Source organism: Primulina eburnea, chromosome 11, assembly GCF_022965805.1.
Source record: "Primulina eburnea isolate SZY01 chromosome 11, ASM2296580v1, whole genome shotgun sequence".
Taxonomy (NCBI): domain Eukaryota; kingdom Viridiplantae; phylum Streptophyta; class Magnoliopsida; order Lamiales; family Gesneriaceae; genus Primulina; species Primulina eburnea.
Genome location: NC_133111.1, coordinates 40,136,226 through 40,160,076, shown reverse-complemented (window position 1 = coordinate 40,160,076; position 23,851 = coordinate 40,136,226). Strand labels below are relative to the sequence as shown.

The 23,851-nt window shown below is 33.8% G+C and overlaps 4 protein-coding genes and 1 long non-coding RNA gene across 7 annotated transcripts; 2 read left to right on the top strand and 3 right to left on the bottom strand.

The window, feature by feature from the left end:
- The first annotated feature begins 1 nt into the window (after position 1).
- LOC140806025 (putative glucose-6-phosphate 1-epimerase) lies at positions 2-3,769 on the top strand. 2 transcript variants are annotated; one of them, XM_073162458.1, is made up of 10 exons: positions 2-161; positions 273-380; positions 1,298-1,408; positions 1,599-1,650; positions 1,976-2,113; positions 2,259-2,357; positions 2,514-2,611; positions 2,835-2,942; positions 3,032-3,113; positions 3,510-3,769. In XM_073162458.1, the coding sequence occupies exons 1-10, from the start codon at positions 91-93 to the stop codon at positions 3,573-3,575; spliced, it is 933 nt and encodes a 310-aa protein (XP_073018559.1). In that variant the 5' UTR covers positions 2-90; the 3' UTR covers positions 3,576-3,769. The 2 variants fall into 2 exon arrangements, with proteins under 2 accessions (XP_073018559.1, XP_073018560.1); XM_073162459.1 differs by having other exon boundaries at positions 3,284-3,557.
- Positions 3,770-4,017: 248 nt separating this feature from the next.
- Positions 4,018-5,491, bottom strand: LOC140805122 (syntaxin-112-like). Of its 2 annotated transcripts, none has more exons than XM_073161323.1 (2): positions 5,386-5,491; positions 4,018-4,980 (listed from the first exon to the last, which is right to left on the bottom strand). In XM_073161323.1, the coding sequence occupies exon 2, from the start codon at positions 4,952-4,954 to the stop codon at positions 4,061-4,063; it is 894 nt and encodes a 297-aa protein (XP_073017424.1). In that variant the 5' UTR covers positions 4,955-4,980; positions 5,386-5,491; the 3' UTR covers positions 4,018-4,060. The 2 variants fall into 2 exon arrangements, with proteins under 2 accessions (XP_073017424.1, XP_073017423.1); XM_073161322.1 differs by having other exon boundaries at positions 5,343-5,468.
- A 1,758-nt stretch (positions 5,492-7,249) lies between these two features.
- Positions 7,250-8,456, bottom strand: LOC140804151 (uncharacterized). Its single transcript, XR_012112091.1, has 3 exons — positions 8,226-8,456; positions 7,715-7,933; positions 7,250-7,533 (listed from the first exon to the last, which is right to left on the bottom strand). It is a non-coding gene; the product is annotated as an uncharacterized lncRNA (long non-coding RNA).
- A 3,018-nt stretch (positions 8,457-11,474) lies between these two features.
- On the bottom strand, positions 11,475-16,313 carry LOC140806024 (protein MODIFIED TRANSPORT TO THE VACUOLE 1-like). Its single transcript, XM_073162457.1, has 5 exons — positions 15,859-16,313; positions 14,072-14,824; positions 13,740-13,895; positions 12,210-13,163; positions 11,475-11,995 (listed from the first exon to the last, which is right to left on the bottom strand). Exons 1-5 carry the CDS (start codon positions 16,063-16,065, stop codon positions 11,954-11,956), a joined length of 2,112 nt encoding a protein of 703 aa, XP_073018558.1. The 5' UTR covers positions 16,066-16,313; the 3' UTR covers positions 11,475-11,953.
- A 3,475-nt stretch (positions 16,314-19,788) lies between these two features.
- On the top strand, positions 19,789-20,917 carry LOC140804629 (enoyl-CoA delta isomerase 1, peroxisomal). Its single transcript, XM_073160704.1, has one exon. The coding sequence runs from the start codon at positions 19,950-19,952 to the stop codon at positions 20,742-20,744; it is 795 nt and encodes a 264-aa protein (XP_073016805.1). The 5' UTR covers positions 19,789-19,949; the 3' UTR covers positions 20,745-20,917.
- The last annotated feature ends 2,934 nt before the right edge of the window (positions 20,918-23,851 follow it).

The window sequence follows — 23,851 nt, the reverse complement described above, 5'->3', positions numbered from 1 at the left end:
AAGAAAGAATATCCGAATTTCTTACAGCCTTACAGGCAGGCTTAAAACACTCACTTTAATTAAAAAAGGTGGAGAATAAATTCCGAAGAAATGGTGGCAGCATCAATTGCTTGTTCTTTCTCTACCTTAAATTTCCCTGCGAAAGCTCGGCGAGACAACCGGTGGGTAATCATCACAATTTTATTTACATATGCTCATAAATTTATAATTATCCGGCGATTTGGGCATTTCAAGAAAAAAAATAAAAGACATAAACTTTGGACTTGATACAGATTTTCAGGTGTGGCGATGGCATCCGCCAGCGTAAATTTGGACAATGTCAAAGTTACGGAAGGCCTGGGGAATTTACAAAAGGTTATTTTGACTTCTGCTCACGGAAGGTATTGTTTTAATGGGTTTTGGGAATGTTGTTGATTTGAATTAAGATAACATTTGATTGCAGAAGAATATCAATACCTCTCTGTTTGTGTAAGCTGTTTGTATTTTGTGATTAAAGAAAATAAGGATACTCTGATAATGCTATATTTGATTTCAGTTTGGCCATCAGTCTCATGATAGGTAGTTACGAACAGAAGAACTTGTGATGACTTGAAACAATTTCTTATGAGCATGGTTAAAACTGCCTTGCTGGTCGAAAATTTAACATGCCCTCAGAGGCATCCTGAGTTTTGTAGATGATTCTTTGTGGTATTTGTGTAGAATCATGGTCATTGACACTTGGTGTGAGTTTGTGTGATGTTTCCACTACATCCATTCGGCTCAAGCCAAAGCTTAGATGACGAAATTTTTGCTTTGTTTCTTTAGTAAGAAGTTTTCAGCTTTTTTATGGAATAAATTGTTTTGACAATTGGTGGGAAATGATTCTGACTTTCAAAAGGCCTGATCTGCCTATAAAACCGAAGTGTCTGTAAAACATGTTTTAGGAAGAAAACGCGTGAAATAGTCGCTAGGTGTCCCTACGAAATATTCTGATATTTAATTCAATATAGGGAATGATATGTAGTAGTTGTGTGCCTTTTGAAGTTCAGGTATCCATTATTTATGGATATAGAGTTTCACTTTTATTGTGTTTTTTACTTGTAGGGCTCTGAAGGCTAAATGTATCTTGAAAATATAGGGATAAATATTGGATTTAAAATAAAGAGTATGATGGGATAACCATGTTCTTGATCTAGAATAGAATCGATTGACATTCAATCAATGTTTACTCGATGCAAATAATCACCCTACCACAGTCGTGCAAATATCATTGCTTCTGTTTTAGATGAGTTCTACCCTTATGCTATTTTTTTTGCAGTGAGGCAGAGTTATACTTGTTTGGAGGTTGTGTGACTTCTTGGAAAGTGGCCAACAAGGACCTCCTATTTGTTCGGCCAGATGCTGTATTTAATGGGCAGAAGCCAATTAGGTCCTCGCTGCTACTCAAAATAGAATTTTTAACTCCAATTACTCTTTGCCATTAATTGCTGGTTTGTGATCGCCGAAACTATTTTTTGGAATTGGTGATGCTTGAATTAAATCCAAGTTTAAATTTGTGAAAATCTAAGAACTAGTTAATGTATCTAATAGTGTAATTGCTGACTAGTTTCTTGTAACAGTGGAGGAATACCCCATTGTTTTCCACAGTTTGGTCCCGGCCCATTACAGCAGGTAAAGAACTTAAGCATTTTGACACATAATTGGTATATTTGTTACCTTGTAGCCTTCAGTGTATGTCTATTCAAGAAATAAAAACTTTGCATTTGGTGAGAACACTCCCTTTTATATTTTACCCTCATACAGCTAGTTATTGTGGGTGTGCTGCTTCTTCAAATTATTTAACTGAAATACAAGTTCCAGTTTATGTCTACATATGTTGGATCTTGTTGTGGACCCGAGAACTGATGAAAATTCGCGGTCCAATTCCTTCCTTCAAGTTCTACGATGTATTTCCCCAGGTTTTCAATGTTGAATACTAGCTTATTGTGATTCACAGCATGGGTTTGCTAGGAACTTGAACTGGTCGATTGTTAAATCAGAAAGCTTGGAAGGAAATCCCACTATTACCCTAGAGCTAAATGATGTTCTATATAGCCGTTCTATGTGGGACTACAGTTTTCAAGCTCTATACAAGGTAGGTTAGTTTGTTAACCTTTTATGCGCTTAAATTTGTGTATGTGTATCTGTCTACATCATGCCTGCCTTACTTACTCACTCGAATCATCACTTACGATTAGATTTACTTAATCTCGTTTTGGCCTTTGTGTTTACTCTTGCAGGTCACTCTGGACAAAAATTCCCTCTCAACCGAGTTGAATATAAAGAATACTGATGAAAAACCATTTTCATTTAGTACTGCTCTGCACACATACTTCAGTGTGAGTATTAAATATTAGTTTGAGTCCCGAACTTTTATTTTCAGATATCAATTTCATAAATAATAGTATAATACTTTCCTGAAAGCTCATTGAAATTCAAGAAAGGCCATATATAAAGTTGCAGCCTTATGACATGCTGAAATTTCTATAATGCAGGCTTCTGTAGTCGGGGCATCTGTTAGAGGCCTAAAGGGTTGCAAAACACTTAACAAAGACCCTGATCCAAAAAACCCTGTGGAGGGTAAGGAAGAAAGGTGTGTATGGTTGCATATTGATTTTAGCTGCCTTTACTATATTTTGTTTATTTGATTGATTTTTTTGTTAGAGTGTGCATTCTTATACCTCAGTTTGATTAGCATTTTGTTCTAAGATCTTGTCTAACTTACATCTGCCTAGTGTTTACCAAATGCGGTAACCATGTTAAGGAATTTCAGCATATAAGACTTTTTATTGTTAAACTTAATTCTCCTGAATCAGGGATGATGTCACATTTCCTGGATTCGTAGATTGCGTTTATCTTGATGCTCCTGAAGAGTTACACCTGGATAATGGTTTGGGTGATTTGATTACCATCAAGAATACAAAGTAGGCTAAATGCTCTAACCGCTATTTACTTTTTCCTATCTTCATGGTTTCATTTTTCTTCATCATCCTTTTTCATTCTTTTCCTGTAGTTGGTCTGATACTGTTTTGTGGAACCCGCATCTGACTATGGAATCATGCTACAAAGATTTTGTGTGCGTCGAAAATGCCAAGGTATGGGAATCCTCATTTCAAAGTTCTTTGATCACCTGTTTAGCTAGTAAGATGTTGAATCTTCTGCATACAATATAATATCCCGTTCCACATGGATTTGTTAGAGTATTGCATAGAACGTTATGAAAAGATAGAAAGCTCTTTCAACAGCTTGGATTAGTCATTTTCAGAGAATGAGGGAAGATGCATGTGTTTACAAGAGAAATTGAAAACTCTTTGTTGCAGTTTTCTTGTAGAGTAATATCGGGTTTTCTCTCTCTATTCTATTTTCTGAGTGATCGAGCCACAACTTGATTATCAGGTTGAAAAAGTTTTTGAAAATTTGATTAGCTTCTGTGTTGTTGAAAATTATCGTTGTCTTAACTTTTCTTCTCTTTTTTCACATGAATGAATCAGATTGGACAAGTTCAGTTACAGCCTAACGAAACCTGGACCGCTGTGCAGCATCTAAGCCTGGCTTGAACTGAAAGCTTACCGATAGGCGATATTGACTTTTTGGTTGTCTGTGGTGAAGAATATTGGTTGACACGATCTTCTGTAATTCTACTGAATAAGTGATTTTCCTGAACAAGATCGTCTCATATTGCATCTGGATAATGATTTTTCTCCATGAGATATTCAAGAACCATGGCCCACGCCCAGATTTTTGCTGCTAATCTGCCTTTCACACTTGGAAGGAATTACAAAAATTCATAATATTATCAATAACAATCTCTAAGCCGCTATGATTATTATTCCAGCAACCCAACACAAATTTACACAAAATCATAGTTCGGTCAAACTCTACAAATTTCATTTGACACTAAAAATTATGTAGAAACAAAGAATTTTTAGTTTGTAGCAATGTAGCAACAATCCTAGGACTAAAAAGAAACCGAGTACAAAGGAAATTTGGCATCCGAAGACCTATAAAAGCACACAAACACAAACAAAAAACTCAAATTCTTTCAGTTAGTAAACATTGCAACTAAGCATACCAAAATTATGATAAATCCCACAGCCCACACCCAACACAGCCACTTCTTCCCCTCCTTCCTCTGCTTCGCATAGAACAGACTGTTAGTTCCGCCACTGATAAAGCTACCCGCATTGGCTACAATATGTTCGATATCGTCGATCTGTTTCCCTTGAGTCTCAACCATAACAGCCATATCAAGAAACACTTGATGAAGCTTATTCAAACTTCTCTGAATATCTATTACACCTTCATGCCTCTCTTTATTCTCCAAATACGCCTCTGTTTTTTGTTGAAAAATTTCTACGCTCCCATTTCCAGAAATCATCTTTTCAACCACCTCTTCACTCGGGTACTCTCCTGTCGCATTATAGTACTTTCTCTTGAGGCTCTCTTTGTAATCTAACCGAATTTTTTCCCTCAAATTCTGGAAGCCCTTCATGATATCTTTAAGCTTGGCTCTCAATCCATTAGTAGTCAAAATCCTCGTTCGATCTACAGCACTGCCTTCTACATATCTTACTGATATCCTGCGATTTGTCATGTTAGATTTATCGAGTGCTTCGAGTCTTGCCTTGAGTACGTTGGCTTTTCTCAGGACATCAACCATGTCTGAATCCATTCGGTCTCTAAGCCCACGAAGGATTTTCGCGCTATAAGCAGATTTAGTCTCTTCATCAAAATTCCGAAGATCAATCAAGAGATTAGTGATCTCGTCCATATCATTCTTGATTGCTTCTACTTCTTGGAAGAACTGAGAAAGATTGGATTCATCCGTGCGATTGAGTTGACCTATTTCTATGTCCCTGTCTTCCTCAAGATCCAATTGACCTTGCTTCTTCAACTCCACATAACTTAGAAACGATTTTGTCATAAGATCGTTCATCTTGACTGCAATATCTCAAGACCCGCCTGCGTTATATCAAGAAATTTTTACTACAACTCTTTGTTCCCTAATTTAACCATATGTATTGACCAATTACTCCAATTATACGCAGAAAATAAGAGTCTGCATCATACTTTGCGCAACATCCTCCATCATATCGACGAGTATTCATCATTCTATTGGGGCAGAGAATGTAACATGAATTTAAAATGAGAAAAGAAAGAAAAAATCCTACGCCTTCATGAAAATTCGCTAACAAAGACTGATTTCTTGAAATCTACTGAATCAAACGCACGTAGAAAACTTCTTTACACATTCATCAGCACTAACAGAAACAACAAATGATGGGTTTATAGAAGTCGAAAAACGAAGGATTCAATAAACTAACCAGTCGAACAAAATCTGATAATATTTGGGTTTGATGATCAAACCTCGAGGGATTTCTTCAATGGGTCTATTCCTTTCTGAAAGATAACGATCTTCTTCTCCTTTTTACTCTGAATTTTTTGGAGAGTCAAGGAAAGAAATACTAAAAGAAGGATAAAAGAGTTTCGGTTTTCAAATATTTGAATTCTTGGTTGTATCCGTTGGATTATGAATCCCGCTATGGTCGGTTATTCAGTTACTTTTGCCACGGCGTCGTATTATGCAACTTTGACGTTCTGAATGAAGGCTAAGTTATTACCTAGTAAAAATAATAAACTTTGGAAATTTTCTTTTATCTTTTCTATTCTTTTATATTTTATAAATAAATAATATGGACATCATAAAAATCTCTTTGAACATTTTGGTATGACCAAATCTAAAAACAACCTTCATTTTATTCTTAAAATTAAAACTTGGATAGAGATGTAAGAAAGAAAGTTTAACTACATTCCACATTTTAAATTTGCTTGATTGGTTCTTATTGGTAAAGAAGATCTTCATGCCCTCATCTTCTTCAAGCCAAGCCTTCCAAAAGCTTTAAAGAGACTAAACATATGAACCTACCTCTTTTCTTTCTTGCTCGCTCTTTTTAACTTATGTCTTCCCCTGTATTTAGCTACTCTTATTCTCAGGAATAAATGTTATCTTAAGTATTGAAACTTTCCTTAAAAGGTTCATCCTTAGACTCTCTGAAATTTAGCCTTAACTACTAGGCATGGCCTTTGTTACTGACCTTCGAATATACTCCTTGTTAGTAAGAACCTTGTTAGCAAGTCTTAAGTCTTACGACAGACTCATTAAGAGAAGTTAGACTTCAGCACCGCGTCTATCGATCGGGCTAACTGCCCCACCGTTTCCCTATATAGAGTGATCTATTCCCTTTTTTTTGGGTTTCACACTAAGACTAATGAGCTCTAAAATGATGCTTGGGAATGGCGTCTGTCCGTACTGTGCTTTCAACTACCGTCTACTAAATCAGTATAGTTTAAAAAGCATTTAGTTTTATTGACTCAACCCAATTTAAGGATCTTCCATATTTCATAGTATTTCTTTTAATAATATTTATACAGCTTTTTAAAATTTTATAAAGAATGTGCACACCATAAAAACCTCGATCTTGTCACGTTTTGGTATAATCAAATATATAAAAAAAAAAAATATGCCTTCATTTTCCTTTAAAAATTAAAACGTGGATGAAGAAATATGAGAAAGGAAGTATAAACTACTTTCCACATTTTAAATCTACTAAATCCGTCCACTAAAGGATGATCATCTTCCGCATTTCATAATACTAGTAGCAAAACACGTACAACTCAGTAACGAATTTGAGTGTAGTGTGAATATTTGTCGTAAATTTGTAAATCAACGTAGATTCATAACGTTTTCACAAACTATTCAATAACAAATATTTTTTCACAATTTATCTATCATTTCAAACAGTCGTGGTTTGATTTCTCCGATCATTTTCTTGTTTGATTTTTGAATAATTCAATCTTATCCATCTCTTAAAAACAATTTATTTTTTTTGTTCGATTAAATTCAACAATCTCATCATAATATGTTTCCATGTTTTTTTCATCATCGAATTTTATGTTGATTAATCTCTTTGATATTTACCTTTTTTTCCTATGACTTCATTTTGTTTATTTGAATCGTTCACACTTCGGATCATACTTTATTTTATTTCTTCTTATTTTTTAAGTCTCAATTAGTTTATTCACATTTTTCATCATCATTGACAACACGTCGTTTTTCTTTGTACCTTATTTATCTGTTCTTTATAAAGAACTAAACTCGTACTTAAATTTGTCTGTTCAGGATGTAGTAACGTAGTTACTGTCATAAAATAACCGAGTATGTCACCATACAAAACAGGATCATACATTCAAATGTTTCTGCGATTTGTCTACCAAGATCACTCCGCATTTAATTTCTTCAAAAAATAGTCAAGTTGAAGGACGTGATGCTCAGGAAAAGTTCGATAGTGGTCTACATGAAGAGACGGGCCAAAGTTAAAAGAGAGTATTTCCACCCAGTCCTCCTTTGGCCCTCCATGAATGATTTTACAGATTCAAATGGAATGACTTTGTCTCCAGTACTGTATAGATAAAGCCTGATTATGTGAAAGGCTTGAAATGATCTTTGTCAATCTCCTGTTTAAACAAAATAAAATGATTATCAAAGGTTTTCCCTTGGCTTTCTCGCCACTGAATTCTTATGACAACAAATATATAAATAGCTAAAAATGCTGTGCCCTCATAAATCATAACTGCAGGACTAAAAATGAAATTTTTTGTCTATGTGAAATTACATGGAGATTAAATGAACGCTTACTGATCATATACATGTGGCAAGTGAAGAAGAAAGGCAAAAAAATTCTCAAGTGCAGATAACAGCAAGCTAGGTTTCAAGAGGAAAAGGTTTCTTCTCTTCCAGATTTGTTCCTTTCATTCCAGCTGTTGATTCGGCTCCTTCTCCTGTCGAAGGGTTAGACTTAGAAGAGGAGGAGATGATTCTCTTCAGCAATGCTGTGGAAAATCCTGCCACCCATACCTGAAATGATTGTGTGGCTGTTTTGAGAACACACATTTTCTTGGCATAGTGAGTCAAAGGCTAATCAGTAATCACAAATTTAATTTTTGTCAAACATCGATATTAAATAGATTACACAAGAACAGGTTAAATGTGAGCTTCATATTTGTGACCCTGGACCAAAGATGTAGGAATTGTTACTGTTAGACTTGCAACAAGGAATCACTGTACCAGAAAATTAAGGATACAATCCTCAAAAAATAAAATAAAGAAAGAAGAATTAAATTGAGGAAATGGAAGGGTCGTGTCTCACTTTCTTTGGCAGCAACACAACAATGAAGCCACACGCTAACCAAAAATTCATATCCTGGATAGCCATGAGACCAGCTCATCGGTTAACCTCTCAATCCTCTCTTCTACCCTTCTTCCCAAATCAAACCACACCACATCCGTCACCGAATCCACGAAGGTGACAGTGTGTACGTCCCTTGCATTGTACAAGCTAACATACCTCTTCAAATGCTTGGTCTTCGCCCCCAGCCACCCCAACCTCCGGCCAGCAATCCCAATCCCAACCCCTCACGCATACATAATTCCAGTGGAATGCATCCTCCTTAGGTCCCCAAACAACGCTGGCGAATCGCTTGTCAGTGAACTGGTTTACTTTGGATTTCGATGGAGAGCTCAAACGGGAGCGATTAATGGCCAGGGGTCTGAAGATGGAAGGAATCCGTGCATGATAATATAATTTTTAGTGATTTTTTTATGATGGTATATTTATTCCCGAATAAATTTTCATGAGTTTCTCAATTTTAATAATATAGATATAGATAGTTTGTTAGATAAATATATATAATATCATAAGTTTCTCAATTTTAATAATATAGATATAGATAGATTGTTAGATAAATATATATAATAAAATGAAATAGAAAAATATTTTTTAATTTTAGGATGTTTGATTATTTTATAATATTTCGTAAAATTAATATTACATTGTAGCAATGTATAAGTGTATATTTATTTTGACAAAAACTTGTGTGAGACGGTCTATTTTGTGAGATCGATCTCTTATTTGGGTCATCTATGAAAAAATATTAATTTTTATACTAAGAGTATTAATTTTTATTGAGAATATTGGTATTATTGACCAATCTCACAGATAAAGATTCGTGAAACTGTCTCATAAGAGACCTACTCTTTTATTTTATATATCATGAAGGCAAAACTTGTGTGAGACGGTCTCACGGGTCGTATTTGTGAGACAGGTCTCTTATTTGGGTCACCTATGTAAAAGTATTACTTTTTTATTGTGAATATGCTCACAGATTATGATCCGTGAGACGATCTCACGTGAGACTCACTCTACTATGAAATTATGATTATTTATAAATTTAACAATATAATATATAACTGGAATTCAAAAAAGATAACATGTTCCTAAGACTTCGACTCAGAATCCCAAAAATTTAGGGAGATTATAAGACTCCTAAACAAAATAAAATACCAAAAAGTATATAAATAAGACACATGAAAAGCCGACATTATGTCACTACATCAACAACAACAAAAGTTGATGAAAAGAAGCACCAACAGATTGTATCATCCGACCACCCATAGCCATGGCGGGCCGTGCAAGATTTTCAAAGTCGGATGCCATCATGTCTTTGCTTGCCATTGCATCCCTGGTCATCGTCTTCATTATCGTCGCAATGCCTCGATCAGACGACTATCGAGAAGTAAAACGGCAAACTTATGCACAAGAACCATACAGATACACAAGTGGTGCCACGGAGAAGTGCGTGAAGCTGTGGTTTAGTCTCCCACCGGACTTCCCGGAGGAAGAAATCGCCGCTTTTTGCGACACCTTGTTGCTCAAAATTTACGACTATATAAAGGGGAGGAACGATTTAATTCCTCCATCGATGGAAGCTGCGGAGGAGGCGGAGAAGTTTGTGAACAAGACTGAAGAAGCACGAGACGAGATGGAAGAAGCAAGAATCTTTCAAACTCTTTTGGTCATGACCGATTGGTCATCCAAATAGGACTTGGTGTGGTATCGAACTCTTTTTTCTTATATTCTTATTTACTTTATTAATTTTTATTATTATTAATATTTAATAATATTTGGTGTTTCGGACATTGTTACGGCGTCTTATCATGTACATGGCTTGATTAATTTAGATTATGGATAGGTTCCAGTGATGTTTTCGTGCGTGGCTGGCTTCACATTTTATTGAAAATTATCACTAAGAGCGTCTCTAACCCTACCCTATTTTAGCAAGGATTTCTCTCCAACCAAGTCTGCACTATTTTGACAATTAGGCGCAGCCCCCCTTCTCTACGCCAAATTTGGCGCAAAGCTCCTCTGCGCCAATTTGGCGTAGAGCAATTTAATTTAATTTGACTTTTTTTTTACTTTTTTAAAATTTATTTTGGTTTTTAATTATTATTATAAATATTTATTAATTGTATTTTAGTTAATAATTTATTTTATTTTATTAGAGCTGGGTTAGGATAGAAACTGATTACCCATTATAATAATTCGTATTACATATAATTTAATTAATATATAATAATTAATTAATTATAATGATAATTATAATATTAATATTGTTAAACTTATATTGTTATGTTAAACAGAATAATTTGTATAAAATAAAAGGAATATTCTAAGAATATATTTTTTAGTGTAAGATTTAAAGTAAATGAGTTAGAGATAAATGTTATATTTGATGCAGAAATCACATTATTTTAATGCAAAATTTACACCAAAATAGATTTTTGGGTTGGAGATGACCTAAAGTTCGTTCCTTTACAAAACTTGAGTTTTTTTTAACAAGTTATTTAAAATTATCTTTAATATTTTCTAATTGAAAAAACATAGAACACGGGTTTAGACAAGGGTTAAAAACGTTCATAAAAGATATTATTATAAAAATGTTCTTCACATATGATTTTTAGAGTAGGTCTCTTGTTAGACGGTCTTACAAATCTTTATCTGTGAGACGGATCAGCCATACCGATATTCACAATAAAAAGTAATATTCTTGGCATAACAATTAATATTTTTTTTATTGATGATCCAAATAAAAGATCTGTCTCACAAAATATGACTCGTGAAACTTTCTCACACAAGTTTTTGTCTAATTTTTAAAAAATATTTGAGATATTATTAGAGTAATAAAACATGAGTTAAAAGAAAAGTAAAATTTTTTTTGAGTAATTGTTTAAACTAGATCTTAATTAATTTTAACTATAAAATCTTTTTTTAAAAATAGTACAAATATTTTTTAAACTCTAAAAACGTTTTTATAAAACAGTTGTCCAACACTTATTTATCATTAAAACAACTTATAAATATTTATAAGTACTTTTCCAAACAGTGATATGTTAAGTGAGAAAAAATAGAAAAAATCTTCCAATTGGACCATCTCCTTCCAAAACAAACTACTAATTCGTCCATCTCTACTTGAATCAAGTTGATCTTGAACTCATCTCGAGTTCGACAACTCAAGTTAAAGTCGAACTTTGACCGAACCACTACCAAGCAGATCTCAACTAGATTGCAACCATAGAAATATTCTATTTATTAAAATGAAATTTTGAACATGATTTTAAAGATCCACATCTTTTTATCAAATGCATGAAACAACATACTGAAACATACAAATGAATTGGAATACACCACAAGAAAAAAAAACTACATCCTCTCGGAGATTTCACCCCATTTAAGCCCTACGTACAGGAACACGCTAAAAGTTGCAAGGGGAAAGAATAAACAAAGAAAATAGCAAAATAACCAAAATCACTATAAAACCTATAGTGTTTATTCCAAGAAAAAGAATCATAGAAGGACTGCACAATATAAATAACTAGTTCGGCTACACTGCAACATAGTTGCAATTTCTATGACAGCATCATTCTTACCATATGAGATACACAGAATGGCGCCAAAAGAAAATAGATTTTTCATTCATTTTTTCCAGAGTGGTTGGCTCCATTTCTGACAAACGTGATGAATAACAGAGACCAATAGATTCAAATCAAACGCTTTTGTTCACGAGCTGCAGCTAAATGATCCTGTAATACAACATATAATTTACCATCAGGCTTTCTCTGAGGCATGCTTTTTGCCAAATTCATACACTCAAAGCATAGACAACTCATAAACGCACAAAGTCAATTTCTTAAGGCATCGGGGCCCCAATGAAATGTGAAAATTAGTCTCAAGAATAAAATGTTGTCATTATGTGCCTCTGATAAAAGATAAAATAAGTTGATAATAGAAACTTACCGAGACAAAATCAAATGCTTTGTTCTCCTCTCTCTTCGACTCACTCATCAGAGAAGTTGGAGGTTGGTTAGGTATAGCTGGATTAAAAATGTCTGGAAGGGGTGGAGAATGTCCAACTCTAGATCCAACAGCATTAAAACTTGTATTAGAATGCAGATTCCCTTGTTGCTGGAAGTTGGACATTGTTGCAAGGAACTGCTGTTGTGCAATAAGATTCCCCATGGCATTATAATTCATAGGATGAGAAGCAAGTAATGGATTGAACATCAAGCCGGGTGGAAAATTATAGGCCATAGCACCCAAAGGAAACATGGGATTTGCATTCATCCCAGGGGCTGGAGACGCATATTCTGCATTCAAGACATCATTTGAAACTCGATTATCTGGGTAGGTAGTCAAAATTGAACCTCTGTCCTCTGAACCCTTTTCAGAGGTAATTCCATTTTGCTTTGTCAATGAATTGTCGGAATGTATAGACAAATTATCCATCAAGTCATTGACATCTTTTCCACGGTTACCATGCTCCTGGTATCCCTCAGAACTCAAACTGAAAAGGTCAAATGGATCTGATTCAGTTTTATGAGATTTGACGTTCACTCCTGTACTTCCAGAGTTATCAACAGACATCCCAGAAAAGAGATCGGTAGCATGGTCCTTATCTTGACTGGTGTGAAAAGAAACATCCCCAAAAGGGTCATCGTCAAGTTTTGTTTCAGTGGTGCCCACATCACCACCAAAACTGTCTCCAAGTAAGTCACCAACAAATGGCATGATAGAAGAAGATGCTTGGTTAATTCTTGGTGCAGTGGCTGTTTTCTCTGTATCTTCCACACCAAGATCATCTTGATCACCAGTGTCTATCAAGTCCCCCATCACAGATGTCTGAGAGTGCTTCACTGTATTTTCTGCATGATTGATCACACCAACTTGTCCGCCATCCAGAAGGCTCAACACCTGTAGTCATCACAAATAATTTCTTTTTTGGACCTAGCAATCTAAAAAAATCAATACAAGGTTCTTTTAAACAAAAATAGTATTTCTATCTTATCAAGCTGATAAAGAAAAGAAATTCATTAAACAAACACAGGTATATGATTATCGCCTGCAGGATCTTTTGTGTGCTGGCTTCTCTGCACAAGTGCATAAATACTGGCATCTGCTGGATGGTGCGAACACCTTTCCCAATCACCCGTCACTTATATCCTACCATATTTGTGACAGGCGAAAGAGGACTTTTCAATCCACGCTGAAAAAGAAAAGGACTATGGTGGTTTGTGGCGTTACAGACAAACGATTGCATTAAGATAAAGATGCAGGTGCACTATTTTCAAATATCTATATTTTTGTTTAACGTATTTTATTTGTCTATTTTAGATTCTCTCTCAACTGTGTTAAACACTCTCATGGCTTTCATCAGAATCAACATATCATACGAATTTTTAAAGAGAAGAAACATATATTTGAAATTACTATATTATTCTCATGCACCAATCTCTATGTCCATAAAGGAATGTAGACACGAGATATTACCTTATTTGCTTTCTCCCTCAATGATGCTTGTGGAGATTCAGAACATTTCACCACCACGTCATAGTTGTCAATAAAATATGATGCTACAACAGAAAAGTTCTGGTCATCTCTCTTCCGAAGTACTGCCTCTAGGACACAGATGGCTTTCATGCGAACCTGAACAAATGATTTTGTTAAACGACAGTAAGTGAAAAACTTTGTCATAACTTTAGAATGGCCAGTTACTGAAGAAAAGATGCATTGAATATCAAAGATCTCATCTAGCATTCCTACCCTGAAGCTCATTATACTTGAATCATGATGCCAGAAAACTAATGACGTAAGGAACACACCTGCCACATTGGTGATTTCAGTTTTGCTTCGATGGCCTGCCCTAGTGCTAAAGGGTTTAACTTTGAGGCATCCAACAGAAAAACATGAAGCGCGTCTCGAGTAGGCTGTAGACGGACACCACCAGCCGTAACAATGGTCTCTAACAATTTCTCCTCGCGATTCTTCTGACCATAAGTTGCAGCAGATTCTACACTATTTGTTTCCATCTGGGATGAACTAATCTCTTGACCCCAATTTCCGCTACCAGCATTTTTTGAGAATCGAGAACTGTTGTCATTTGTCACATGAGAACCAATCCCTTCGTATTGATCGGAGTAATCATTTTCTGTGGTAAAAGAACGCCTAAGATTTGGGCTTCTGTAACTCCCTGTGTCAACATTTTTCCTCATGGATGGAGATTGTATAAAACTGCTAAGTCCCTGTTTGATTGTTGCAGTTCCGATGTCAACAACCTCGCTGATGAAGGACTTTCTATCTTCTGATGGCATTTCGTAGTTGGTACTCCCAAATCCCTGAATTCGACTTCCCAGGCTACTTTCTGCAGGTGTCGATTTGCTCTCGTCCGACAAAAATAAAGCAGATAGTGTTTCCTGTGCTGTTTCGCGCACAGCTTTGTTCAATGCATCGCCCTTCAAAGGATCTGATTGACCCTTGTAGTGTATTAATTGCCGTACATCAACTGAATTCCGTTGCATTTCCCTTCTAAACTCCACACCTGACTTTCCAACAGCATATTTGATGACCCTTAATGCCTGAAGATGATAATTTGTTTGCAGCAACAAGTTCGTGTGCCAATCAAAGATATTAATACATTAGAAATTTTCCAATTATAACAGGTGCCAGCACAATAAATCCACTACCATTTTTCAACATTCAATTCATCCATCAACAGGGTTCAGTGGGCATGACTTCATGAAAAATTAAGAAGTAATTTATTGGATAAACTATAAGCTAGAAGGAGGTACACAAATCTCACAAACAAAACACCGAGGAGATAGACCAGGTAGATCTAGACACTTCTCAATTTTCTATTATAATCTACCAATTAGTACCACCGCAAGCAAAACGTTATCGAATACTTGTACAATAGAGCGGCCTAAAAAGGTGCCCATTTACTTGACTATTAGTCCAATCAAATTAGTTTAAAATTGAGTTTGGCCCCAATTCTTAAGCTGCACGTTGTTCAGCCATATATAAATAAACTTAGCTTGATGGAGTCTATAAAATTTCAACAAAAAAACCCTACATAAGCAGACAAATTGAACTTGAGGGAAGTAAAACATTCATGATCATTGCTGAAATTCTCCAAATGATTATTATGGTATCTGATTTGATGACCTAAATAAATATATACGAGTGTTTTTTCCCGGCTTTGGTTCAAATTAGTCACCCAATAACTAAGGAAAGGGGTAATTCCATCCAGCAACATCAAATGCTCACAAAACTGGCAATACTCCTCATCCAACTGAGCCCTTTGATAAGACTCCAATAAACAGCTGTAAGACTTTAAACCGCGAGATCAAAATACACGATCTTTCTAACATTTCAGTTGATCAGGGAGCATGACAATCATAAATTTTGCAAGTTTTTTTTTTTAAAAAAAGGTTATTCGGATATCTTGCAACTCCAAAATCATAACAAGCACTACCATGCAACTAAAAATTCTCAACGCACATGCCCATACTCAGAGTCAAAATTAACAAGGTTGACTAAGTTTTAACAAGCCCAGAACGATAAATTGGAGCAACCAAAAAAGAGGGGAAAAAACCCAAGTTAAATGAAGGACCTTCTGCTTGACGATGGGTGATTTATGCTGGAGGCGCTTGAGGATAAAGTCGGCGACTTCTTTAACGATTGATACATGCGCAGACCTCAGCAAATCACAAATTTCCTCCAATTTGTATACTGGAGTCACCTTATCCTCGTCGGACGTGACTCCGTCTACCATTTTCGACCTCCAGTACGACTCCACGGCCCTCCTACTCTGGTCCATTTCTCCGATTCTGCTTTTGAATCGATCAAAACTTTAAGATCGATCTTCGATCTATTTGCCAAATCCTAAATATTAACGAATTACCAATGTATGGATCGATCTACCGAACTACGAATCAGAAACAGGCCAAATTGGAACGAATTTCGGTGTTTTCCAGCGACACCCAGACGCGATAAATAGTTGAAAATATTTTCCGAGGGGTTTTGTTGTTTGTTTTTACTTCTGAAAAGAGAGTTAACCTTCGTGAAATATCAATTTCCAGGAAATATTAAGAAAATTATTGGGATAGGAAGAAAAAAAAAGATTGGTACTCGAGCGGTTGATAAAATTATATATAATCAAATTAAAATTTTAATTGTATTTTAAATTCAATTATTATTAGTGTCATTAAATTTTTTATATTAAATAATAGTTCTCCGAATTTCCAAAAATTATATTAAAATATACAAGTTATAATTATATTCAAAAAATTACTCTACGGCTTTAATCGATTAGTATTTATTGGAAAAAAAAAAGTAAAAAAAACTGAATTAAAATTAAAAATGTTAAAATTAATTAACTAATAAAATATATATTCATTAATGTTGTCAGGTCTTTATAACTCAAACATTTTCTCGATTTTTTCAATCTTAAAAATGATTAATTATCCGCTACTTGAATTTACACTCATCATATATATAACACGAATTGTGAAGCTTCCCAGCTTATTTGTTTTGGTTATGTTTACAAATTTCTTATAACTATACATATGCATGTATGTATTATATATTATTTATATGCATATACATTGTATTCTTACGGGTCGTTTTTTGTGAGGCAGATCTTTTAATTGGGTGATCCATGCAAAATTATTATTTTTTATGCTAAGAGTATTATTTTTTATTGTGAATATCGGTAGAGTTGACCCGTCTCACAGATAAAGATTCGTGAGACCATTCACAATAGACCAAATCATCATATTATTGACAATTATATCCTTCAACAATCGATTTTCGTTAGTGTGATACCAAATTTACATGCATAGTATTATATTATATGTGTGGATAATACATATATATAATATAAATTATATTATATATTATATAGTTATATGGATTTTATTTATAATTTATTGTTCATAACGTTTTATTTGTGTTGTTGTTTTATTGTTTGTTACATTATCATACAGGTATAGACATGTCCGGTATGATATTAAAGAGTTTAAACTAATTCATATATGAGTGAGTCTCATGTGAGACCGTCTCACAGGTCATAATCCGTGAGACGGGTCAACCCTACCCATATTCACAATAAAAAGTAATATTTTTTCATGGGTGACCCAAATAAGAGATCCGTATCACAAATACGACCCGTGAGACCGTCTCACACAAATGAAATGGTTAATCGGAAGTTAGTAATTGACAGTGATTAACCTAAAAGATGGGGTTGAATTAGGAGTAACGATTAATCAAATAATGTCTCGACTTTGAGGGTTCAAAGTAACTAAGTAAGCCGTCTTACAACCACACTTTCCCCGCACTCCAACGATAGCCACACGCTTTGATACTCGCAAAGAATTACAAAAGCACTATACTTGATTGATTATAAGATTTTTCAAAGAATCATCGTGAATACAAGATAGAGGATTAGAGAGTTTTTGAATGTTTTGCTCTTCTGATGCCCGTGGAATGTCTTTTTGTTAGGTCTAATAACCGTCTATATTGGTAGATCAATTAAAACGTAGTGATTGTGTTAGTATACGGTTTAAAAGATTTGAATTGCATTATTACCAGCAGTTGTAACTTAACAGTGTAACTCAGATATTTTTTTTGTAAAATAACAAACGTTCGATCCTATGATTAGTATCGGAGTCAATGTCACGAGTTTGATTATCATTGATTACAATAAGTGCAATTATTGGGAAACCAATCGTTGGGTACAATAATTTTCTTTATTGGTAGAGCAATCAAAACATGGTGCTTGTGTTATTCTACGTTTTAAAAGATTTAAGTTACATTATTACAACTAGCTATAGGTTTTGGTAAAAAAGAACACTGTTCGATCATACACTCTTTTCTGTTCTTAGGTTCTAAATAACATGTATTACACAATGTGTTGAATTAATTTTTTTTATACGTGAATAATTATGCGTTGTGGTTGTCTGTTAAGTTAAACTAAAAAAATAAAGTGATAGGTTAAATTTTGGCTATTTGGCTTTAATGTATCTAATAAGTTGTAAATGTTTAACGTGTAGAGACATGAATGCAATTTTTGTTTTTATAATGAAAAAAAACAAAAATATCAAAAGATAATGATATACATTATATATATGGATCATAATCTATATCATGTTATTTGATCTTTTGTACATTAAGAAAATTGTTTAAAAGAGAAAACTAAAGAAGATTTTCTAAAAAAAAAAAAAAGAGTGTGTAGATCTGAGATCGATATACGCTATAAAAAATTCAAAATTATGACTTCACGTTAACCTTCACTTAAATTTTCAATCAAAATTTTAATGATTTAGCACCATAAATTATATATTATATGATTTATTGATTTTTTCACACACACACTTGATTTAATATTGCCCGTCGCATTTGCTTGCAGCGAGGCCCATAAAGTTCGTCCTACAACTGGGTAATTTTTTTTCAAAAAAATTCAGCACGTTATTAAACACTTTTTTTTTTCAGAATTTGCTATCAAATTATCCTTTTTGCTTGGCTGCTCTTCCATTCAATTGATCAAACGCAACTCTTACTCTTTTGATTCAATCATTTATCAAACAAATTCTAAAAATTATCTCTCACTCTTTTTTCATGAACATTAACCAAAAGTTTGATTGATGTTAGTTAAACGAACAATACAAATAAATTATAATTTTACTTTTTTCAATAATTAATCGATATATATAAATTTTAAAAATAACAAAATAATATTGTAATTTTTCATTAATGTTAGATAAACCAATGTTCTCCAAATCGGACCGAACGGCCAGTCGGACCGGTTCAACCGCGAACCGGCCTCGAGACCGGTCCGAAGATAAGTAAAAATCGGTTAAAACCCGGTTAAACCGAAAAAACCGGAAACCGGCCGGTCTTTAGGAACCGCACGGGTCGGTGCAAGAAACACCTTCTTTGGACTTGGAAGAACTTTTGGATGGTGGGGATGAAGATGATAATGACTACGAAAGAACACTTCAAGAATTGGATGCGGTGTGGACATCAAAGGATGTAACTTGAAAGTTGAAATTGGATGTTTGATACTTTTTTGTATAAGAAACTTGATGTTTGCTATTTTTTTGTATAATTAAACTTGATGTTTTTTTGGACACTTAAACTTGGTCATCACTATTTGGTTACACGTTAGGTGTAATTTGGATTTTTGAATTTGAAAAGTGATGTTTATTTGGATATTTGTTGTAATTTTCATCTTAAAAATTAAGTAAAAACTATAAAAACATAAATAATCAATATTTTACTATTTTATTTATTATATAAAATAAATAAAATATTAAGTTTATTGATCCGGTTCGACCGTTCGGTGGAATCGGTTGAACCGGTTGAACCATTTTTTAAGACTTGACCGGTTCGATTAACGGTCCGATTATAAAAACACTGATATAAACTAACAACATGAAAATTGTAACCAAATATGGGTTTGCATTTGATTATTATGAAATCCTAGCAATCCAACCAAACATAATCTTGTACAACAATTTAATATTATCTCAAAGTTCTTTCCAAATATTATGTTTTTTCGATACTATTAAATTAAATAAAGCATCTTCGAATTTGTTGTATTGGGTAAGATTAATGGAAAAGTTTGGTAAGAATGAAATGGATTGCTTGAGATCATGAATAAAAATACAGATTATTTATCACCAACCAAACACACCCTTGTGTATGACTGGATTGGAAACTGGGATGGAAGGCGGGATGTGCACCTTGGAGAAGCGCGGCGATATCTTCATCCTCACGATCACAGGCGACGACGAGCACCGACTGAACCCGACCCTTATCGATTCCATCCGCTCCGCACTCGATCGGGTCAAGTCCGATCCGGGATCGTCCGGCCCGACTGCCCTCATCACCACAGCCCACGGAAAGTTCTTCTCCAATGGCTACGATCTCTCTTGGGCCTTATCGGACACGGCCCAAGCCGAAACCCGACCTAAGATCATGTCCAAGAAGCTTCGCCACCTCGTCTCCGACCTCCTCTCCCTCCCCATGCCCACCATCGCCGCCGTCACGGGCCACGCCTCCGCCGCGGGGTTCATCCTAGCCCTCAGCCACGACTACCTCCTCATGCGGAAAGGTCGCGGGTTTCTGTACATGAACGAGCTCGATATTGGATACAAAATCCCTAATTGGTTTATGCAGATTGTGAAGAGTAAGATCGCGTCGCCGAAGGTTTGGAGGGACGTGGTTCTGAAGCCGGCCAAAATCACCGCGGAGATGGGAGTGGATTGGGGCATTGTAGACTCGGCTCATGATGGTGTGGAGGAGACTCTGGACGCTGCGGTGAGGCTGGGTGCGGAGCTGGTGAAGAGGAAATGGGACGGGATAGTGTATGCGGACAATAGGAGGACTGTGTTTGCTACCGTGCTGACGGCGCTGGGCTGCGATGAAACCGTGGGGGATTCCGGCGAAGATGGCAGTGTTGCCACTTCCGCCAGCGACGCTGTCCCACGACTGTGAGGATTGTTGATATATATATATATATATATATATATATATATATATATATATATTATTTCTACTAAAATGTTTAATTTCCATCAATTTAAATCTAAATTTATATTACTTTCATGTTTTCTTTGTAAAATACCATGGTATTTTATTATCAGATAAATTCAATTAAGTCTTAAAAATTTATTCTAAAATAAAAAAATTAAATTGGAATATCCAAGTTACACAATAGATGCTTGAATACATATACGAAAAAATAGTGCAATAATTACACTATCTACATCATTGTAGCAGAAAAATATATAATAAACACACATTTAACTCAAATAAGACAATAAGTTATATTGTCTCTATACACTATCAACTATATGACTGTTTGACCAGACACACCTAGTTCTTCGCCTCTATCATGTCTCACAGCACAGTCTTGTAACATATCCGACGGAAACAGATCCATGTGAGCATACACAACAATCATCATTGTATTACATAACAGTTATATTAACAACAACATAAAATATAATTGAAATCATAACAGAAATAATATCTTTGTTGTTTCTGGACAATCAAACCACCAACGATATCAACGACATCACTCTCATACTACTGCAACAACAACATCAACGATACGTCACACTCCTACTCCGGCGACAGAGATATCGTCGATCGAACAACAGCAACGACATGTCTCCCAACAAGACTGCCAATAACATCAACAATAATAAACAACAACAAATATAATATCAAATCACTCAATTCCGATGATTTACCATCGTTCAACGCAATAACATTTATCAATACTAAACAATGACAACATATGCTCGTACTTCAACACGTATATCATAATTGAGTGTGTGTGTTTTATATATATATATAATCTGGCTATTTCTTTGATCATGGCTTGTGAATGTATCTAAATAATTCAATAACAATTATCAGATCATTGTCATCGTATCAACATAGTCATAACATCCTCAATATATAACATCAAATAACCGAACAACAATTATTTAAACAAAATATAAAACTCGATTATGCTTTTTCATCGTTCAACAATTAATATCATGTCGTATTTAATTCACAATACTAACATCAAATACACTTTAATCAATTAACTTTAAATAACATGTTATTTTACAACATCTGTTAAACTGCGAAAACTTTATATCAACATGTAATATATATTTCGTAGACTCCAAATATTTAATCAGAATTACTAACAACTGATAAAAAACTCTCCTATCTCAATCCAACTACTAAAATCCCTAATTATAAAAAAAATTAAGAATAATTCAAAATAAAATCACGATAATCTTCTATATTTCGTTAAAATTATACAATATTCAACAATCTTCGTTAATATAATATAATATAATATATAATATTTCCAACGTCGATATATCCGTTGGACCAGTCAAACGATCAAATTTATCAAAACTCAAAAAATTAAACGTCTATATCTTTGAGTTTTCTACGTTATATCGAAATTTCAAATCATTTGAACTTCATATAACCATAATATGTCATATTTCATTATTTAAAGCTCATTAATTATTTAGTAATATCACATTACTAAATCAACCAATTGTGATATTTATTTCAGGTATTACAAGTATTTAGATCGAGTCATTTTATTTATGTATTTAAAACATATATAAGAGTTGTTTGTCTCATTTTGAATCATGACCTTTATCGTTTTTCATTTTCAAGGAAAAAAAGTAGATGAAGGCCGAAAAAGCTAAAGATCTACTTATTAACTTTCAAGTAATCTCTGTGAGACGATCTTACAAATGTCTCACGGATTTTTATCCGTGAGACGGCTTAATAATGCACATATTTATAATAATAAATAATACTTTTGTCATAAAAGTAATATGTTTTTATGGATAAATCAAATAAAAATATTCATATCATAAATAAAAATTCGTAAAATCATATCACTTTTCTTCTTTTAACAGTGAATTAGGTCCGAATTAGAATTATTTGGCCATATTCATTTCTGCGATGACAAGTGTGGATAAAGCGAAAAGGAAGCAGGACAAACAAAACGTGACTTGAGTTTGGGTCGCCACCACTTGGGCCACTCTTTTACGATCATTCTAAAATGTTAGATTTCTGACTTTTCAACTTTTTCTTTAGAGAATACTTTTCAACTTTTAGTACTAATTTTGTATTGTGGTTGGTTTGGCTTTTACACAAATAACTAAAGGGTAATTTGTAAAAAAATACATCTGTCCAAGATTAATTTAACATTCAGTACCCAACAGTTTTTTTTTGAAATTCAGTACCTGACAAAACACCAACTTAGCTTTTACTACATATTTCATGCATTTTTACATTTTTACCCTTTCAATTAATAAAAAAAGTATATAAATACTTATTTTGGTTGCACATCTTCTCTTTCCACTCATCAATCCCGATTCATTTGGATGACTTGTATATTTAATTTAAATATTTTTTATTAAAAAAAAACAAATTCACAACTAATTGAATTTTTTGAAATACTTAGTTTTACTTATGAAATACTTAATTTCAATTTTAAAATACTTGATTTAGTAAATGAAATACTCAGAATGTTTATTAAAAACTGGATATTCGAATATGCATTTAAAAAAAAAACCGCAACTAATTGAATTTTTTGAAATACTTAGTTTTACTTGTAAAATACTTAATTTCAATTTTAAAATACTTGATTTAGTAAATGAAATACTCAGAATGTGTATTAAAAACCTGGATATTCGAGTATGCATTTTAAAAAAAAACTTTACGCAACTAACTGAATTTTTTGAAATACTTATTTTTACTTATGAAATACTTAATTTAAATTTTAAAATACTTGATTTAGAAAATGAAATACTCAGAATGTGTATTAAAAACTGGATATTCGAATATGCATTTAAAAAAAAAAACAAATTCGCAACTAATTGAATTTTTGAAATACTTAGTTTTACTTATGAAATACTTAATTTTAATTTTAAAATACTTGATTTATTAAATGAAATACTCAGAATGTGGATTAAAAAGCTGGATATTCGAATATGCATTTAAAAAACAAAAACAAATTCGCAACTAATTGAATTTTTTGAAATACTTAGTTTTATTTGTGAAATACTTAA

Coding starts and splice junctions, on each gene's coding strand:
- LOC140804629 (XM_073160704.1), top strand. CDS start 19,950: ATGACTGGATTGGAAACTGGGATGGAAGGCGGGATGTGCACCTTGGAG.
- LOC140806025 (XM_073162458.1), top strand. CDS start 91: ATGGTGGCAGCATCAATTGCTTGTTCTTTCTCTACCTTAAATTTCCCT. Junction 1,409..1,598: donor AATGGGCAGAAGCCAATTAG/GTCCTCGCTGCT, acceptor TTCTTGTAACAG/TGGAGGAATACCCCATTGTT. Junction 2,358..2,513: donor CTCTGCACACATACTTCAGT/GTGAGTATTAAA, acceptor TCTATAATGCAG/GCTTCTGTAGTCGGGGCATC.
- LOC140805122 (XM_073161323.1), bottom strand. CDS start 4,954: ATGAACGATCTTATGACAAAATCGTTTCTAAGTTATGTGGAGTTGAAG.
- LOC140806024 (XM_073162457.1), bottom strand. CDS start 16,065: ATGGACCAGAGTAGGAGGGCCGTGGAGTCGTACTGGAGGTCGAAAATG. Junction 13,164..13,739: donor TGAGGGAGAAAGCAAATAAG/GTAATATCTCGT, acceptor TGATGACTACAG/GTGTTGAGCCTTCTGGATGG. Junction 11,996..12,209: donor AAGCATTTGATTTTGTCTCG/GTAAGTTTCTAT, acceptor GTTGTATTACAG/GATCATTTAGCTGCAGCTCG.